At 40.9% G+C, this 19,856-nt stretch overlaps 4 protein-coding genes and 1 long non-coding RNA gene across 5 annotated transcripts in view; 3 read left to right on the top strand and 2 right to left on the bottom strand.

Annotated features, from left to right (window-relative positions):
- The window catches only part of LOC146465230 (blastula protease 10-like), a 532,877-nt gene that overhangs the window by 479,507 nt on the left and 33,514 nt on the right, over positions 1–19,856 (bottom strand). The window lies entirely within an intron of this gene.
- LOC146465236 (uncharacterized) lies at positions 1,812–3,894 on the top strand. Its single transcript, XM_085128548.1, has 2 exons — positions 1,812–2,357; positions 3,358–3,894. Exons 1-2 carry the CDS (start codon positions 1,977–1,979, stop codon positions 3,892–3,894), a joined length of 918 nt encoding a protein of 305 aa, XP_084984674.1. The 5' UTR covers positions 1,812–1,976.
- On the top strand, positions 2,557–2,973 carry LOC146465237 (uncharacterized). The gene is made up of 2 exons (XR_014868267.1): positions 2,557–2,798; positions 2,837–2,973. It is a non-coding gene; the product is annotated as an uncharacterized LOC146465237 (long non-coding RNA).
- On the top strand, positions 4,247–5,890 carry LOC146465235 (uncharacterized). The gene has a single exon (XM_085128801.1). The coding sequence runs from the start codon at positions 4,391–4,393 to the stop codon at positions 5,888–5,890; it is 1,500 nt and encodes a 499-aa protein (XP_084984927.1). The 5' UTR covers positions 4,247–4,390.
- LOC146465234 (uncharacterized) lies at positions 10,359–19,740 on the bottom strand. The gene is made up of 6 exons (XM_085128524.1): positions 19,224–19,740; positions 18,724–18,838; positions 15,183–15,305; positions 14,539–14,584; positions 12,216–12,503; positions 10,359–10,964 (listed from the first exon to the last, which is right to left on the bottom strand). Exons 1-6 carry the CDS (start codon positions 19,581–19,583, stop codon positions 10,652–10,654), a joined length of 1,245 nt encoding a protein of 414 aa, XP_084984650.1. The 5' UTR covers positions 19,584–19,740; the 3' UTR covers positions 10,359–10,651.

Raw genomic sequence — 19,856 nt, 5'->3', positions numbered from 1 at the left:
ATCCAAGAGACAATGGAAAGTGTTTTGACAATTTGCGCTTTTATATATTGCTGGCCAAAAAATTCAGCGATTGTTACAGAGATAATGATTTTCTCCGGGTATCTGAATGAGCTACGTGGTATCTTCTGTAGAAGAGAGGAAGGAAGCCTGGTGATGAATGAATGAATGAATGAATGAATGAATGAATGAATGAATGAATGAATGAATGAATGAATGAATGAATGAATGAATGAATGAATGAATGAATGAATGAATGAATGAATGAATGAATGAATGAATGAATAAATGAGTGAATGAATGAATGAATGAATGAATGAATGAATGAATGAATGAATGAATGAATGAATGAATGAATGAATGAATGAATGAATGAATGAATGAATGAATTCTTACATACCGCACATATCACCAAGTCTCATGGCGGTTTATAATTCTATGGGGTGAGATCGGACGTCAGCATGTACTCTACCAACTGAGCCAACTGAGTCAATGTTCCTATGTAAGGAACTGAAGGACTGGAGCGGTCCTTTATCATGTCAATAACTAATTTTCTGGCTCCAAAAAAATTTGGCCGTGCTAATTTTTAAGGCAAAGTAAAAAGAAAATAAAAAGATAAAATATTAAAAAAAATAAAAGTTTTAAAAATTATTTGGCTTTAAAACGGGATTTTCTAAGGTTAAACTCTTCCAAAAAAGGAACTAAGTTTTGAGTAGTTTGGCTTCTCTTTATCATGCAGGTTCCGGTGTCAGTTTTTCCTCTGTAATTACACGTTTTTTTCTTTGTTTGTTTGTTTGTTTGTTTTTGTTTTGTTTTGTTTTGTTTTTTTGGTTTTTTTTTGCATAAATACACGTTATGGTGTTTAATGAAGTGTTAATGATGAAATTAAGTTACGAGCGCGGGAAAATGTAGTTCGAAATAGCTTTTTCAGAATTAGCTTCCACGTTTCAAGTTGTTCATGATTGTTCAGAGCTTCCATTCCATGGTGTTGTTAACGCAGCGCTTCAATTCCTTCACGAACTACTTTTCTTTGCCTTAGACTCATTTCCCTTCTCGTATCATTGGCATCCCCCTCCCTAACAGTCGATGTTTACTGTTTAAACCCAACTAAGTGATATCCCACAGTTGTCGTTCTATGGGAGCGGTAAGGGCGGGGACACCTTTGGGGCTAAGCCTCTCCGTATATCCCACTATATGGAACTGACCCCCCCCCCCCCCCCCCAACAACAACAACAACAACAAACATTTAGCTGCAGGCGAGAACTCTGTCATAAACAAGGAATGGTTGTCCTTAAATAAATTGACCACTGCTTTTATGGGCAATAAAATGTCCTGGACAATAAACTGCTACTTATACTGTTACGCAATCAGTCGACACCATCACCTGATAAAGACCAGCAGAACGTCGCGATCCACATCTATGTGACTCAATCGTGAGACAAACGATTAAACCCGACCATCAAAATCCCTACTCTTAAAGTGACGATTCTGTTCTGTTTAATTCAATTCAGTAATTGCAGCGAAAGTCACTCACAAGTTGATTTTTCTTGATCGTCACTCAATACAGATCCGAGTGCTTCAAGCAAGGATGGAAGCATTCTCATGAAATCCATCCCATCCATCCCTCTACCTGTATGTATCTGTTTTAGTTAATTTTTTATCTTAGTTATTTTTTAGTTTCCCTTCGTTTTACACTCATTACCATCCATAACAACAAAGGAAAACTAAGAATTAACTGAGATAAAAAATTAACTACAACATATCCATCCATTCACGTCTTACATAATTCATTCATTCACTCACCCGAGCATCCCGATTCATTCACTATTCACACTGCATACATTAAAGTGACGCATATAAGATCAACACGTGTGAATAAATTATCACTTTGGCTCAACTGCAGCGCGGTTCGGTTGTGCCCCAGTTCGTGTCGCTCGAATAGTTGGAATCTCCTTGCCTCGTGTTATTGCTTTACTTGGATGGCGAATGTACAATACCCCGGCCCGGTTCGTGGTCGTCTGAGACCTATACAAGTGGATGAATTGCAAGCGGGCGCGGAACAAGCGGCCCAAGATGGTCAAGTGCCTCGTGGAGACGTAAAAGTTTTGCCGGCGCCAGTTCAACCTCCTCAACCGGCTGAAAACCAGGGCGCTCAACTTGTTGTGGGCCAGGCTATCTTACCTGCTCAAGCCCAACAGTTTCCACCGGCGCAAGTTCCAGCCCAACAAATTCCGCCGGCGCAAGTTCCAGCCCAACGGATTCCGCCCGCGCAAGTTCCAGCCCAACAAATTCCGCCGGCGCAAGTTCCAGTGGCTCCACAAGAAGCTATGCACGTGGAACCAACTCAAGGAGAGCTTGAGGTAAATGCGTTTCGTTTACATGTATTTAGTTTCGTGTTGTATGGGGTTTTTCATTATTTTTCGGGGTTTTTTCCCCGCTCAGTTTGTCCGCGTTTGCCGGTTAGTTGGTTGTGAACAGCTCTAGTGTATTAAATTTGGACCTTAGCGGGTTTAGTATTGTATTCAACACACCGGGATATTGGAGTTATTTGTAATGAAGTGAATGCTTCATTAGCGGCTTTCGCGGATTGTGTTTTTCTCTCAATTGTTGTCGAGAATTTATATGCAACACTCAGATGGGGCGGGAACTTACCGTTCACTTATGTGCGTGTCTTTACTGTATAGAGGTGAAATGTTGTAACTCAGGATAACGCGAATGAGCTATGGGGTGAGAGTTCACCAAAAAAAAAAAAAAAAGAAAGAAAGAGCAATGGGGCGAGAGTTCGCCATGAGAAATAGAAAGTGATAGGGCGTGAGTTCGCCATGAAAATAGAAAAGAGAAGTGATGGGGCGAGAGTTCGCCATGAGAAATAGGGAAAGTGATGGGGCGAGAGTTCGCCATGAGAAATAGGAAAAAGTGATGGGGCGAGAGTTCGCTATGAGAAATAGAACAAAGTGATGGGGCGAGAGTTCGCCATGAGAAAAGAAAAGGAAAGTGATGAGGTGAGAATTCACTTTGAAAATTGAAAAAAAAAAGGAGAAAGAAATGTATGAGAATTCTCCATGAAAATAAAAAGGGAAAGAAATGGGCGAGAGCTCGCCTTAGGACAGATGGGGGTGTTCCCCATACAATAAATAAATAAAAATAAAATCGGAAAATAAAAAAAAATAAATAAATAAAAAATGGAAAATGGAAAAGGGAAATTCGAGTCTTTCGGCAATGCAGTGGAAGTTTTCGATAATGCAATGAAAATCTGTGTTTTTTTCTGTAATGCAATGGGGCGAGAGTTCGCTAAAACAAAAGAAACTTCGTGAGTTGATGTTCGTATAATCTGACTCTTCCCTTTATCTGCTCTCCTAGACTCTAAAGAAAAAGTTTGGTGATTTACAAAAGTCCCTTGAGGAGTTGACGAAACTCTCTGTGGCCTCTGTGATAAGGAAGATGCTCGATTATGCGGCACGGCCGCTTTCAGAGTTTAACAAGTACGAGGCGATTGATATTCTGGAGACCCTTCAGAATACCTCCAGGGATAATCAGGATGACAAACGCGACTTCTACCGCCTTGTGTACCAGACAGCCAGGGCAAAGGTAGACCTCCCAAAGGAACATTTTCGCGCTTTGGTTCTGCGCCTCCTCGGGGACAAAGACCATACGAAAGTGTACGAGGCGGTTGCAAAGGTGGAGAAAGTGATGACTGGGAGACGCCCGTCGTCTGAATCTTCTCACCGTGAACGTGGTGATGCCCCATATAGAGGTCGTGGCTGGAGAAGTGGCGCTCCCGTCCAATGTTATTTTTGTGGACAGTATGGCCACATTATGGCAAGGTGTTATGCAAGGAGGGGTGCACAGCAGAGGCCCTCAGCAACCCGAGGTCGTGCTAACGATAACAAGTTCTAATAGGTGTACTAAACCACTGAAGCGCATGAAAGGGAAACAAGTTGTAATAACAGTGATAATCATGTTAATAACAAGTTCAATGAGTGCAATAAACATTTGAAACTTGCCCGGTTTTTTCGATTTGATGCGATTCTTAAGTGGTATTCGGTTAGTATCGCCTTTACAAGGGTAGGTGGAGGGATCAGTAACACTTGCCTGTAACATTTATTTGTCTTTCCCTTCTGTAGTCACAGAGAGTTGAGAGTTTTGAAAACAGGGTATCTCAAAACCCTCCCGGTCATACTGGGTCAAGACTGTCCTCTCTCTGCTGGCTTGTACGCGGTTCTTTTTAAAAATCCTTTTTTCCCCTTAGGCAGCATTCTGGTCATGGGAAAAAGATGACAACTTTGATAACTTTATCAACAACGTTGGTGATCGCGCAGGTGCGATACAGTGGATAGACGTAAGGGGGAACCCCGTATCGGTCAGCGGTGAGGGGACAGAAAATGACCAGTTGATGCAGAAAACTCGACTAGTTGAGAATGGAGAAATTATCGGCCATGTCGAAGAGTTGCTATTTCGGGATCCTGATACTTTTGTGGCGGGGGAACTTCACAAACGCATAACCCAGTGGGCAGAAATCGCGAAACTTGCTCCTTCATCACACCAGGAGGAGGTATTGTCTTGGATTGGGAATAAGGTGTCAATATTCCCATATTTCAAACACTTTAAGGGAACGTTTAAGGGGGAACATTACGATTCCGACCGGCCACCCCACAGATTGTTTAAAAATAATGTATCCTGTAAACAGTTTGGGGAGTTTGTCAGGACGACACTTTTAAGTCGTCTAAAAACTGGTGCGATCTCTTTGGTGGGTAAGGTTGGCCAAGTAACCCCGCCTCAAATAGTACTACCGTTGACGGTTGAGCCATCAAAGCCCAGACTGTGTCATGATGCGCGGTACCTAAACTTGTGGATGCTAGAGAAGCCTTTCACCCTGGATAGGGTGACAGATTTGCCTCGGTATGTTTTCAAGGACTCTTATCAGACCGTCCTTGACGACAAATCTGGATACGACCACCTTTTGCCGTCGGAAGAAAGTCGTACATATTTCGGAATCCAGTGGGGTGGTTGGTACTTTACATATAACTCCCTACCGTTTGGCTGGAAGATCTCCCCTTATGTGTATCATTCGACGGGCCTTATGGCGTCTAATTTTCTGCGCTCGTTGGGGATCCCATGTCTCCTATATATTGATGATAGGCATAATGGTCAACTCCAGGTGCCACTTAACAAAGGGGAATATGGTACCCTACACTCTGCAGATGAGCGTAATTTGGCGGCGGCCAAATCAGCAGTATTTCTTGTGGCGTTTTATTTGGTACGTTTGGGATATTTTCTGGGCCTAACGAAGTCAATCTTAACCCCCCAAAAGATGGTCCTTTATCTTGGCTTTCTCGCGGACTCCAGTAGGGAAGTTTTCCACCTGATCCCGGACAAAAAGCGCAAGTTCCTAGAGCTGATCCGAGAGACATTAGGCTCGAGTTATGTTTCGGTCAAGACACCTCAACGTTTGTTCGGCAAGTCCGTCTTCTTTTCCCTGGCTGTTCCAGCAGCGCGTCTGTTTACTAGAGAGATGTCGGCAGCAATCTCAAGGGGTATGCGCACAATGAAACCAATTGCGATCCGGGGTGCACTGCGCGATGAGATCGCCCATTGGTTATTTCTAGAAGGGTGGGATGACCCTCTACCTTGGCGCGAAGAGAAACACCTTCAGATTTACATAGCAACGGATGCCTCCCAAACCGGATGGGGTGGGGTCATCTCTACGCCTGTGATGCAGGAGGCATATTGGTCAAAGGATGAGATGATGCTGGATATCGCGACAAGGGAAGCCATGGCAGTGGATAAGGTCTTACAAGCCTTTAAACATCTTGTCAAAGATTGTCGCGTCGATGTCATGATTGACAACCAGGCAGTCGCATGCGTGGACTTATCAAGGAGGCAAAAGTCATGATTTGAACGAGGCTATCAAGGCATTATTTTTTACCACTGTGGACCTGAATCTATTATTACGCATGTTGTACGTCCCGTCACGGGAAAACCCGGCGGATCCCCCTTCTCGCAGGCTATCTTCTTTGGACTACACACTAACACCGGAGACCTGGAGTGAGGTACAACGGGTCTTTGGCGGTCTGAATGGCCACTCCTGTGATTTGATGGCCCTAGATTCAAATGCTATGACTGACCAACAAGGGAATCATCTTCCCCATTTTACGCCGTGGCCCTCGCCAGGCTCGATTGGGGTGAGTCTGTTTGCACAAGATTTGACAAAGTTCTCTTCTGTTATGCAGCGTCCATATGTTTTCCCGCCAAATGTCTTAGTCGGCCCAGTCTTGCGTTTTCTCCAGTCTTACCGACAGCCATGCACGCTTGTGGTTTTGGATACATACCCAAGGAAGTATTGGTGGCCGTTTTTACAACGTATCTCCAGAAAAACGCAAAAGATGGCAGATCTAGGTGATTCGCATGCTTTGTTAATCCCTACGAAGGAAGGTTGGAACAATGAAGGCAAGATCCCAGGGGAACTGTGGGCCTTTCAGATAGCTTTTGAGTAGAACTCATAGCAGTGACATTGCTTTAGAATTGCTTGTAAATATTTAACTGGACTGGTGAAGCCCCGACATGTGGGGGATCCCTCGTTAGAGTCATAAGCTGTTTTTTTCTTTTTCTTCTTTGTCTTGGATAAATCCAATGTAATAACTATAACATGTAGGAAATAAAACGTTCCTTTCATAGACTACAAACGTCTCGCCTTTCTTTCCCCTTAGGAACTTCCTGTTGTTGCTAAGTTGTTCCCATGCAAATGACCAGGATTTTAGATTCTGTCCAAGGTGTGGCTATAATCGGAAAGTCTTGACAAAAGCAAATGTCAAAAAAGTTAACGTCGATTTGGAGTGCATTGATCAACGTTTACGGCAGCTAATGGACTTTGACCGTGCTACTAGCTATGCTAAACAGAAAGACTCGTTACAAAAAGAGTTTGAAAGCTTTCTGGCCTCACTTCCGGGACATGTCACTTTGGCCACTGTGACCCCGCGTGATGTTTGTCGTTTCCTTATTTTTTTAAGGATAAGGATGGGAAAACGCAGATTCACCGCAATGGTTGCGACCATATCGGCAAAAGGGACGATTTTCGTGTGGATGCGCAATACGTTTATCTTACAAAACGATTGACTCTTATATCGGTAAGTTACGGGCCATTCTTCACTCTATTGGACGTGATGGCGAGTGGGACAAGCGCTTAGGCCTTGGTAACCCGGCGTCTGACAAATCCGTGAAAGATTTCCTGAGGCTGGTAACCGCGGAACAACTGCAGGCCCGTATAACACCGAAACAGGCTGCGCCGTTCTTTGTTGACAAATTAACACAATTATGTTTGCACTTAGAAAGAAAACTGCAAGGGTCTGACAAGGCGATTGACAGGTTCATCATAGCCCGCGACCAAGCATATTTTAAGCTGGCCTTCAGATTAAGGTTCCTGAAATCCTTCGTTTCCCCAATTGTTAGATGATAAAAATTGACAATTATGAAAAATATTTACAACGCAATTATTTGGGGTTAAAATAGTTAAAGGAATTTTATTTGGTGTTTGGACTTATTACAAATCATATTTCGGTTTTGGGAATATCACAGAAAAAGACCAGTTGACTCGTTATGCAGCTCTCTAGAAATAATACCTTGCAGTTCGACTTAGATGTTCTTAATGTGTGATTAATGTATAAATTCTCCTGTCATGAATTCGGTATGAACAGCTGTATGTTTCCACGGAAGCACTTGTGTTCGTAAAAATATTTTCAATTAAGTTTCCTACAAAAGATAACACCTTGTTTACCTTACTTTTTATAAGTTTTTCCTCAACTTGACCTTTCGACGATTTATTTCAGGAAATTGTTACTGTTCTTATTTTTAATCAATTTTGGTAGATTTTCTTAGGTTCTTTTACCGAATTCATGGTAGTTGGTGTTCATTTTTAAAGAGGAATATATCTAAATAATAATATCTCTTATTTTAGGGTGTTTTTGAAAGTAAATACTATGGTCTTAGGGTGATTGTGAAGATAAATATCTATTGTTGTAATTTTGCTAGTAGCTACGTACTGAATATATAATTTGAGTTCTAGGTTTTGTTTACCACGTACTCATTTAATTTATGGAAACTTTTAACCAATCATCTTCGATGAAGAAGGCTAACACCTTCTACGAATCGACTTCTTGTTCAATTTTTAAACAACAACTTTTAGTGTTTTTCAGATTATCTTTGTGAAACCTGATTGTATAAGTCTGAACCTTGTAATTTTTATATTGGTCTCCTTGTTTTGTATTGACAGGACAACCCAACCTACGTGGTGATATTTCTCTAGAAAGATGTCTTTGACTTGACTAATAGATCGAAGGCACAGATGCAAATAAGTTTCTTGCAGCCAATCACAGAAGGCTTGCGTAGATTTAGTTTGCGTTAAGCAGATGGTTGTCGAGTCAGTATAAAAATGGGTGCCATCTAGTTTTAGAGAGAAGTGATTGTTGAGCAGAGTAAGCTGAACTCTTGTCAGAGTAATAAAGAAGAACAACTGAAAAAGCTGTTGGATCTTTGTTGAAGTGAACCCGGCTAATCCCCCGTAAAAGGTTCCTTCAACACAATGATGACGGGCTCCTCTTTAACCACATTTGGGGGAAGACGTTGAGGGATGGGGATGAAAATGTGTTTGGGGTTAGAAGAAATGCGCAAGCGGAAATCTGCCCTATTCGAGGCATTGAGTGCTACATGGAAGTGACTCGTGATATTAGGGTAGATTTAACGTGTGGCTACCTTTTCCGCCCAGTTACACCAGATTTGGGTATAAAAGACGCCCCCTTTTCCTCCTCCGCAGCCGAATCACGGTTAAAGAGCTATCTTAAAGAAATGAGTGCGGATAACGGTGAGACGCTCCACGGTTTCCGGTCAGGCTGTGCAATTACCCTGGCCCTTACCGGTGTGGACCTGGCTGAAATCATGGATCACGTGGGATGGTCAAGGCGCCACACGGCGTTGTGCTACATGCAACTAGCGAAAGTATTAAATCCAGCAGGGGCCTCGGCAAGGCTCGCCTCGAGTGTTGGTTCCGAGCCATCTGCCTCCTGGCAAGACATTAATGAGCTAAAACGTTTTGTGTGTGCCTTCCCCGCAACCAATCAGGGGAAAAGAACCTACGCAGAAGAGTGCCTGTGAGGTACGATGAAAATCTACCTCCCAGAGTTAGGGAATTGGATCGGGGTTTAGTTTTGGGGAGTTATGATTTGGTTCAGGAAGAGGGATGCCTCTCTTTGACGGTCCAACGTTGGTCTCCTTAGGTGGCTGTTTAGTATTGGGGAGGAGCCCATCGTTGACCGGGTAGATAGAAACAGACTTAGTGACATTAAGTAACAGGAGCCAAATTTATCCCCAATCTTATTGCGGTACGACAATGGATGCAGTGTTGGATAGTTTACTATTCACACTGCATACATTAAAGTGACGCATATAAGATCAACACGTGTGAATAAATTATCACTTTGGCTCAACAGCAGCACGGGGAGGGATCGTGCGGGTACGGGGCGACGAGGTGCTTACGGGCAAGCCCTGGGAACTAATGCTAGACTAGTTATCTTTCCCTCCCTCCCACCCTTACTTTTCTTTTTCCCACACTGTGACCGTTGTCGCGTCGCCAAATTTATCCCCAATCTTATTGCGGTACGACAATGGATGCAGTGTTGCATAGTTTACTGTTCGTTCGTTCATTTATTCATTCATTCATTGATTAGCCAGCACGAAACGTCAACAACTCATAACACATTATAGCGAGTCACAACCTACAAAACCTAAAGTTATCCGTAGAAAGCTGGTTTAAAACCTAAAACGTACTATTCTCTGACTCCAAGGATTTGACGATTTCTTGTTTAAACAGTTGGAACAGGTTTATAAAAGATATCTTGCTACCTAATTTAACTCGTCAAGGGAGATCACATGATAATAACGTAGTAATTCCTAGTTGTAATATCTATTCCATTAGTTTCTCTGTCCTTGTGTGTGTCTCTTGTGAATTTGTGCTATCTTGCTGACCTGTAATTTATTTTCATTTAATGCTGATGTCAACTGGCTGCTAGACCCCGGCAGCCCCTATCGTTATTCCAGGAAGCTAGTACTCTAATTGTATTTCATATCTTTTTGCAATTAACTTAACATAAAGCAAGGGTACAAATAAAGATTGTTGCTGTTTTGTTGTTATAACGTGGAATGTTTGGCTGAGATATACAATTAGTGTCAATTTCGATTAAATTGTTACAAAGAAGCAATTACGCCGTGATTGCGATGGATTCTGTGATTTTTTTTTTTTTTTTTTAAGGCTGACAGTCATTTCCCTACGAATTTTTGGTATTATCAGCAGATTTATAAGGTAAAGACATTCGAGTGCTGACGTTTTGAGCGTTAGCACTTCTTAAGATCGATTAAAGGAATCTAAAGTTTTGACTGAGTTTAGAGTTATGTTACAAAGTGCTTCTGAATCACATTTCTATGAAACTCACATTTTCGATACATTGATACATCGAATCTATTTATGAGCCCTCTTTCTTGTTTAACTCAACATTAAAAATTGTCAAGCTCACAACGAAGTGTGCTGTTACTTTATTCATTTTGTTTTCGAAATTTGCCGTGAGAGCGTTTGTTAGGTCAAACCTTGGAGTTCATGGGAGGTAAGCGATCAAATAAAATTGTACAGTGGGTGATTAAGAAATATTCCATTTCTTATCTCATTCACATTTTCAGAAGGTGAATACTGGAACTCCCTGCTGAACAACATCAGATCACTGAAGTGCGCATGCACCGTGGTTCCAGAATCCCTCTTCAAACCTATGTCGTAAACCGAATGGGCAGTATTCATGAAGTCAAGATTTCTATTCTCTGCTACAGTACGTTCCAGTTTCATCTCGCCGTTTATAAACAGTCTCACTGTACGGTCAGCACGACTCCAAGTCATTGCCAAGTGACTCCACCGGGCGACAGGCACTACATTACTGTAGGGAGACAATTGATGTTGCCATGGTTATCAACTCAAGTACCAACTCAAGCAGTTTAGGCCTGGGTTAAGGGCTTTGAAGAGGAAAAATGGTTTATTTGAGATAACTTTAACAAATTGAATGACACTGAAATGAAATTTGGCAGTTAAAAAGGTCTTATCATTCTTAAAATTTCTAAGCATAACAAGTAGTAATATAGATCACGTGACATGTCACGTGATCGTTTTCGTGAAAAAAGCAAGGATTTGACAGGTAGGCGTCGGTTTAAAGAGAAAACATCAAACAAAAATGCGTTTCTATTAAAGATTAAATATCTCCATCCCTTCACGTTTGGAATGATCGTCCGATTGTTCTCCAAAAAAAATTTTCAGGACAAAGGTCATTTCTTAGTCCACCATTCAACCTTTGATTGTTGATTTCTCCAATTTAAAAACTTGAGGACAGTCATTCCAAACGTAGAATGTTCAATATTTTAGATATGCTTCGGAAACACTAATTCAGTTATCTATATAAAAAAAAAATTCGCCGCCGTATCGTCGATTTACGAAATTTTAATTTTTTGGTCATGTGATGTGTCTCGTGATTAAAATTATACGTAAAGGCAAAAGAAAACATCGAGTTTTATAGTCAGGGAATATTTCATCGTGTTCTAGGCAGACAAACCGAAGATATAGGGGATCATTCATTATTTCTGAACACCCTTCAAACCCAGGCCTTAAACTGCTTGAGCAAGTAGTTTACTGATCATGCGCAGATGAGAATACAATTGCAATAAATAACTTGTAGATGTGAATGATAGATTTCTCTAAATGGAAATCGTCTGGTAGCTAGCTGGTGTTGGATTGTGTTGTGTTGGATTAGAACAAGGGTTACAGTTAAGGGGCAGGGGTAAAGTTTATGATTTTATGATAAAACACTGGCTTAGGTATAGCTTGCCTCCGAACGCTGTACTGATCTTTAATATTTTTTAGTTACTTTAAAGTATAGGCATGGAGGACAGGGGTTAGAGTGAGGTCAGATTTCCTAGTTCCCACCGACTTTCTCTCCACTTCCCACCTCTCTCCAACTTTGTGCCCCTCCCCCACCTCACTACCTTTGCTATAGTTGCTAGTTTGGGAATTCTTCGCTATTATTTTGTGTCACCCCCGCCATATCGAAAGGGCTATTTTACTTTCGCCCTCTTCCCCCATTCGTCCAGTCACAGCAGTTCATACCCTCCCAATATAAGCCAGATGGGAGATGACTTACTTTGCATCCGTGCACAAAACAATAAGATCCGCACCAGATTGGTCTCTTGCTTGGGCGCATAGGGGACCATTTGTCTCCATGTAAATTCGGAAGGAGAAAGGAGAGGACCAGTCCCCATAAATCGGCTTCTGTGTATTCGGAAGCACACCCAACTTGATCCATAAAGCAATGGTGAAGTTTTTGCTGTGAACAGGTATGGAAGGAGTCTCAGCGTAATTCCCATGGCTACCGTCTAAAAAAAGAACGGTTCTGCCATTTTGCTGTTCAAATTTTGCGGCTCCACTTAAGCTACAAGAAAGGGTTAAAACGTATAAGACCTTTGGTGTTTTTTAGTTCATAGTTTAATACACTTATGCAATAGTTGGCGCTAATCCCAGAAGATACAATGACGTAATGTTCATCGTGTCCAAACAACGTGAGTCCCCGACAGGAATCAAACCCATGCCTACCGCAACGTGAGCACTCGGATGCTTTATCGAAAGTTCTAAGCGTGTTGATACTTTATAAATAGTTATCATTGCCGATTTTAACTGTTTGTAATATATTTATGCTAAGTTTTGTATTTTACTTGCACTTGAAAATGACCTCGGAGAGGTGGAAACGTCGTCATTTTTTAGCGATAACTCTTATCACAAAAAACGAAGATAAATGAAGAAGGACGGAAAATGAAAAATGATAAACGAGAAAGCGTGATATGATGAACATTACATTACATTACCTTACTTCTCATTTTGTTACCAAGTTTAAAATTTGCCCAGCACACTTGTAACATGTTAACCTAATAAGCGGCCGTCCTACTGGGCATCATTCCCCCAGTGGTTATTTCTCAGTGATCTTGGGGGTATGCAGTACGCGTATCACATATGAAGTTAGTACGTGGCCTCGCTGGCCACGACTTTCTCTGCAGCTCAGTGCTTAGAACATCCAACCTGAATGTGGAATGCCATTGATTTTATTCCCGTCGGAAACTCAGATTTAACCTGCCTGATGATTCTCACAAATACATGGCAGCCTGAAACATTTCTCTACATTATGTTAACACAGAAAACCGCAAAGGTTCATCTTTCAAATTGGCACTCTTAATCCCAACAGAATCAACGAGCGCTTTTCATTAGACTAATTTATTCTTGTTTTCCACGTTTCCATGCTCCCACCAATAGCATAGCTCCACTGCTCACTATATAAACCACATATAACCCATAATTTCTTGATTCGCTCTGACGAAGGGATAATGCTCGAAACATCAGAACTCGAATCTCTTTACGGTGGCAAAACTTACTCTTAGTTATCAACTCTATTGATAAAACCAAACTTAGATTTTTTTCTGTTTAACGCTCGTGGCGTGATTAATAATGCATCGTTTCTCCGTTCATCGCCGACCTTAAAGCTCACCATCTCGCTTTACTTATCACTTTTGCTTGTGTCTTCTTTTCGGGCGTGACACAATCCAGTTCAAATAAAACAGGGCATGAAAAACAAAAATTCGGAATACAATCCCTAGTTTTACTTTTGCTCAAAGGACTTTTTAGGACTTTTTTTAGTTTCCAGGAGAACTTTGTTTTTGGTGACGGCTTATTATTGGAGGAAGATTGGTTTGATTTGACAAAAAGCACCTTCCAAAAGGAACAAGGAGGAGGCGAAGGGGGCGGCGGCGGGATGGGAGGGGGAAATTGTCGTTATCTTCTAGCCTGCGAGCAAGCTCTCTATTATAGGTCAGCCGCGAGAGGATTGGGGCGGGAACGATAGGGTTCCTTGCCTCAGTTTGCCCTATATCCACTCGCGGCTGACCCAAAATACAAAGCTTGCTCGCCGTCTATTCCTTTCTGGATATTGCTACCTTGAGACCGTCGCTACTGACGATGAAATATAGTAAGGACCAGAAACAATTACTGGAATGATATTTTATATGTTCTTTTTTTTTTTTTTTTTTTTTTTTTTTTTTTTTTTTTTTGTCCACATAATTTTCACACATAAGATAGATATGGTCATCGATTTTGCACGCATTATGCGTCTTTATTTAGCTTTTTTTCAGTTTTGGTAAACGTATCCAGAAAACCTATTCCAGTCTTATTCAAAGGAAGTAACTAGATAGCATGCGTTTATGCCTGAGTAGCAAAACTGGGTGTGTTCATCGGACATGTTGTGTCACTCCAGCAACAATGAGCGAACTTGTTTATTCTACTAACGTTTCGATCAGAAAGATTTTCAAGTAATTGTAATAAGCTTGTCTTATTTTAGGGACTAAGTCTGGATTTCCCAAAAATGACTGAGCCACACATGGTTGTATCAGTGTTAAACATGGCTTAAATCTATCAGTGCTTACTTGAGAAGTTTGTCCGTACCATCTAGTTTCCAATGGAGAGAAAACCCTGCGAAATGAATTGGATAAATAGTGGCATCAAATAAAATTCATATTATAGTCTCTCGCAAAAAAAGGAATTGGATGATTGTCGATAATCCTGAAATAAACTCCTTGAATATATCCTGAAGAATCTAGTTTGTAGTTCACTTTTATTTGAAACTTATGTACCCGAAACAATTTGAGACAAGTGGATGAGTTTCCTGCATTTTTTTAATGCTTTTTAGAGCTCAAGGTTGTTGAAAACAAGCCGCTAAAGCCTTCACCCCACTGAGACGCGATCGCAGCTGGTTCTGGTCCTAGCTGCTGTTTGGTCAGAGGTTTCAACCCCGCAACCGGCTGCAGTGTATGGCGCCCTAAAACTCAGGTTTACCAAGAGAAGATAGAACATCATTACGCTGCTCGAATTAAGTTCCTTTTTCATTTTCAAACCTCCCTCCGATTCATATAAACCCTCGATGAAAAGAAACATTAAGCAAATGCCCTGTGAACTTATGGGAAGGGATCGTTCATTCACAATATCCATTTCAGATTGCCACTGAATTTTCATCGAACACTTTCTCGACTCATTGCAGCAAATTAAACGGTAGTACAATTGTAATTCTTACCAACGCACGGTTTTCCATCTTGGGTCTGTTCTGGAGGGCATGAGCACCTGAAGCCGCCAACAGTGTTTATGCACAGTTCAGGCGAGGAACAGTTGTGTTCTCCAAGCAAGCATTCATTTTTATCTGTTGAAAAATATTTGACAAATATGGATTTTAGTTAACAATTATTCACCGAAGTGAAGGTAAATAGTTATGGATATTTACCAAGCCGCGAAGCGGCGAGGTACATATCCATTACTTTCACCGACACTGAGGTGAATAATTGTTTTACTATATACCAATTTTATTTTATTTTCACTTGAAATGATGACATGGAGTCATCGAACATTGTGTAAAACTTCTTTTGCTTATTTTTATCATTAGATATATACCACACAACCTGAATAACTAGCGGACCAAAAAACTCCTTTATTTTTGACAGTATACCGACAAATGTTGGCAAATTTTAAAATCTCGCGCGCGGCGCAGTTAGCCCGGCGCAAGCGATTTCTTATTGAAGCAAGTTCCGCCTCATCTTGCGAAGAAATAAAACGTTTAAAGGCACTTGTTTAGTTGCTAAGGTATCATTTCTTCAATTGTTGTGTGAAATTCGCCTTGTTGTTCAGTTGAAACCATGCTGCAAAACATTAGATGTTTCATTGTTTACATTGTAATTGCAGTGCTTGGCAGTTTTCGTAAACAATGCACTGTATTTTCATATTTTGCCTAAGAATTTGAAGTTGGAAATATTAAATAACTTACTATTTAATGCCGTCAAACTAAGCTTTGTTGCCATTTTTGTTTTGTTTTTTTTGTAACAGCTGCCTTGTTTATCGAAATAATTTTCTCTTAAGTGACCGTGACGAAACGGGAAGCCATTTTGCTTCTCTTCGGCTGCTCGGAGGTGAATAGTACTTGGCTAATCAGCTCCGAGCTAGCCAAGCAGCGCGCGCGAAAGACACTATTTACTTGTGTGATATATATATATATACTAAAAATATATATTAACCTCTGACTAACTGAGCGCGAGGGCCGTACTGGGGAATCTTGGCCCGAGGTCGTGGCAGTACTGACGTACAAAAACGACCGAGGGCCAAGATTCTCCAGTACGGCTTGAGCAAGCTAGGTTAGTAAGTAGTTTATTATATGGCACTCGGAGCAACCGGCAACTGAGGAGCCTGAGAGCAAGCATGAATGGCAAGAAGCTGGCCGTTGTGTGAGCCATTCTACCACCTGAGATCATACGTCACCAGAAACGTGAATATGGTTTTGGATTCTGTCTGTAGCGTTGGTGATGGCTTCGTTTATAGGCATTGTGGTGTATAAGGACTGCATGGATAAAGTAGCGCTTTGTTTGTGGTGAAATCGCCAGCTTGGATGAATCTAATAAGTTCGAGACTGTTTTCTAAATGGGCTGGGACATTTTTTAGCATAGGTTTAAGGGCGTTGGCGAGAAGCCATGAAATCCGTTGGGTGGGTCCATTGATATTGGATACGATAGGTCGTATTTTGATATCCGAAATCGCTTTGTGGGTCTTGATGAGATGGTAGAATTTGGGCAGGTCTGTGTTTGACGCGAGGAAGCTCTTTTGGACAAAGGAAGGGAATTCATTTTGTCGGAAGATCAGTTCTTCCAGGCTGTCTTGGCTGACATGCGGGACACTTTTTGGTAGGTGTTGGCGTCATTAAGATGGTCAAGGGCGACCCGTGTGTATGTGTCCTGTTGCATGACGCAGAATTCAGTACCTTTATCGCTGGGAAGGCATACGTAGTTCTTCTCTTTAAGTTCTTTTATAGTTTTCTTGCCTGTTTTGTCAATATTTGACCATTTCCGTTGGGGGTGTAGTGCTTTGAGAGTGACTTGGAGTTTATGATGAATTCTCTGCAACTGGTTTTCAAGTTCGTCTTCAGACTGGGGTTTGTAGATGTGTCGGGTTTGTGGATAGGTGAGAAAATCTGACCTTTGAGGGTTTGACTCGCGATAGTGTTTCCATCGTATTTCGTTTGCTAGTCTGTAGAATGCGATATTGATGCTCGTGATTGTGTGTTCATTGACTCTAGAAGAGAGGTTGAACTTGGGGCCTTTGGATACGAGGTTGATTTCTTGAGTATTAAGGTTATGTGTGAGGTCGGTGACTAGCTTCGTTTCCTTTGATGTCTTTGGGGTGTTGCTTGTGTCAATGTTATTGTTGTGGTTGAAAGTATTTGGTTAGGTGAGTTATTATCTGAGGTGTAGCTTACTGATAGCATCGTTTTTGAGGTTGTCCAGTAGTTCAAGGAATTTTTTGCTGTGTAGGTTGCTGGCGGTGCTGTATGCCAGGTATCTTTGGGAGCGGATCTGGGATGCTGTTTCAGGTGAGAACTGTGATGATGATTGGATTTGTTTGGTTGAAAAACTGGAAACATTCATGGCCGCTACCAAGTGCTTTCACCACGCTACGGCTTCTTCCAATTAACGATAACCGAACAATAATAACAGTGCACTTTTGATGGGAGGAAGGAGCAGGTTAAAATTCAGTGGAAGAAATTACTCTGCATGATCCTTCTTTGGATCAAAGGTTTCCTATTTTTATCGATCTGTGTTCGTGTTATTTTCAAGCGGTGGAAAGCTTCACGGTGCAAGTGAATAAAAATTATTCAGTTGATGCCTAACATTTTTCGTTTTCTCTGTTTTGTATGCTAAGAAAACAGGTGAATTGTTTGCTTGTTTTGCTTACAGATGAGTGTTTTTACGCCGGCCCGGGGCTGATTTTTTTACGAAGTGCCTCGATAGTTTTAAGAAAAATTTGCCCTCTATGTTATAAACACGTAATCGCAATGAGTCCTCGTAGAATCAAGGATTAATTTTCACTTGTATTTTCAAAGTTTTACCAAATGAGAAATCTTTGAAAATACGCGTGAAAATTAATCTATAATTCTACTCGGCCTCATGCGATTACATATACTAAGATATTAAAAAGTTTACATTTTCCTTATTTCACCACTAGACGTTTTTAAACAATAAGAAACTGTAAAGTGGACCTTCGTTGGTTAATTTACGGTAAATGCACAAAATACGGTTGATCGTCGATAACTCCGGGTATAGATTGCTTATAAAGATAAATTTCTTCATAATGTAAAACTCATCTTCTTTTTAAGACTTGACATTATTTATGGGAATCGGTACCTTGTTGCGCGATTAAAATTTAATAACCATGACAGTTTTTAAACTTTAAAAAAATCTGCATGTATTTGAATGGAATTAAAAGACAATGCCCGGGCAACTAAATAAGCGTTGCTTCTCCAAAAAATAACTCCGTAAGGAGCAGTCTAGAAAAATGGCATCATTTTGGAAGTCTTGCTATTTTATCTTAATTCTCTTAGAATTCAATCATCTTTTAAAATGATAGATATGCCGTCTTTAAAAAGACGTGTCTTTTTAATGTTTTTTTTTTTTATGACAGGCTGCGACAAGTACTCACTCTGGTGGTGCATAGAAAATTGTTATCCTTTCCATATTTCTATTCAACCAGACTGCTCCTTGAAAAAATTATCTTATATTTTGACTTACACTTCAAAATACCTGTTTCGCAGTTCCTTCCACTGTATCCTGGAGTGCATATGCATTGATAGCCATTATCTTCGTACTTGGCCACACAAGTTGCATTGTTTATACAAGGATCGCTGAAGCAAGGAGTCTGTTTTAAATATTAATTTAAAAAATATAATTGGAGTTTTTGAAATACAATAGTGGGATTTGACAAATCGGGGAGTTATAAGTAGTGAGCTATGTACGTGCATGGTGAGTTACCAAATATTTGGCCTGCCAGATCTGAAAATTTACGATTTGGCATCGCCCCCAATTTAAGATCTTCCTTAACTCCCACCTACTGTGAACAAAAACTTAATGAACGCACATAAACTCAGCTCAACCCAAGTAAGAGACACGAGATTGCTTTCAGATTCACAGAAGCTATAAAATGAAACTTCGTAATAAAATGGCTTCCATCTTGCCTGCCAGCTTTCTGGTCAAAGAAATCGATCGTCCTTGTTCAGTTCGTGCAGTTAACCTATTTTACTCACCTTAATACTATAGTGATGAAATTTCTGGCTGGAAACAAATTTGCTTGATTTGTTGTATTTATCGCTTGGCAATAGCTCGCACAAAATCTTCCCTTCCATATCACGAAACGCAGCTTCATTGAAAGCGAAACAAGAAGAGTGATCGACACAATCTATTCCGCATTCTTGAAAATCATCCACTGACGTGGACAACATAGGAGTGATGTTGAGGTAGTGAAATTTGTTAACAACAAAGTTGGCAAAACAAACTCCTTGCTCTGGGTGTCGATTCAAGCCTTCGGCTTCACTTTTTGCTTGATAGACTTCGTTCGCTACGAGGGCAAAAATGAAAATCTCCACTGGAGCAAAGAAGCGACTCATTTTAGCGAAATTTAACACGTAATTCTTCGAAGTGATCGCATAAACTATGAGTGTGCAAGAAGCAATAATGGCCTTGAATAGAATTAATATTCAAGAGGGTGATAAACTTTGGCGAAATGCTCTGCAACAATTAATGTTACAATTGGATACGTCGTCACCAAAACTTTCACCCCGCCCATTTTGTATGAAACAAACAGAAAATGATGATTGCTGAACGTGAGCGTACATCTTTCACTTTTGACTAATAAATAATTCAAGCTTTGAACAAGGCGG

The sequence above is a fragment of the Pavona decussata genome, unplaced genomic scaffold (assembly GCF_977016875.1).
Source record: "Pavona decussata unplaced genomic scaffold, jaPavDecu1.1 SCAFFOLD_156, whole genome shotgun sequence".
Lineage (NCBI taxonomy): Eukaryota > Metazoa > Cnidaria > Anthozoa > Scleractinia > Agariciidae > Pavona > Pavona decussata.
Note: the sequence above shows the minus strand (reverse complement) of the source record. Positions and strands in the feature narration are given on the sequence as shown.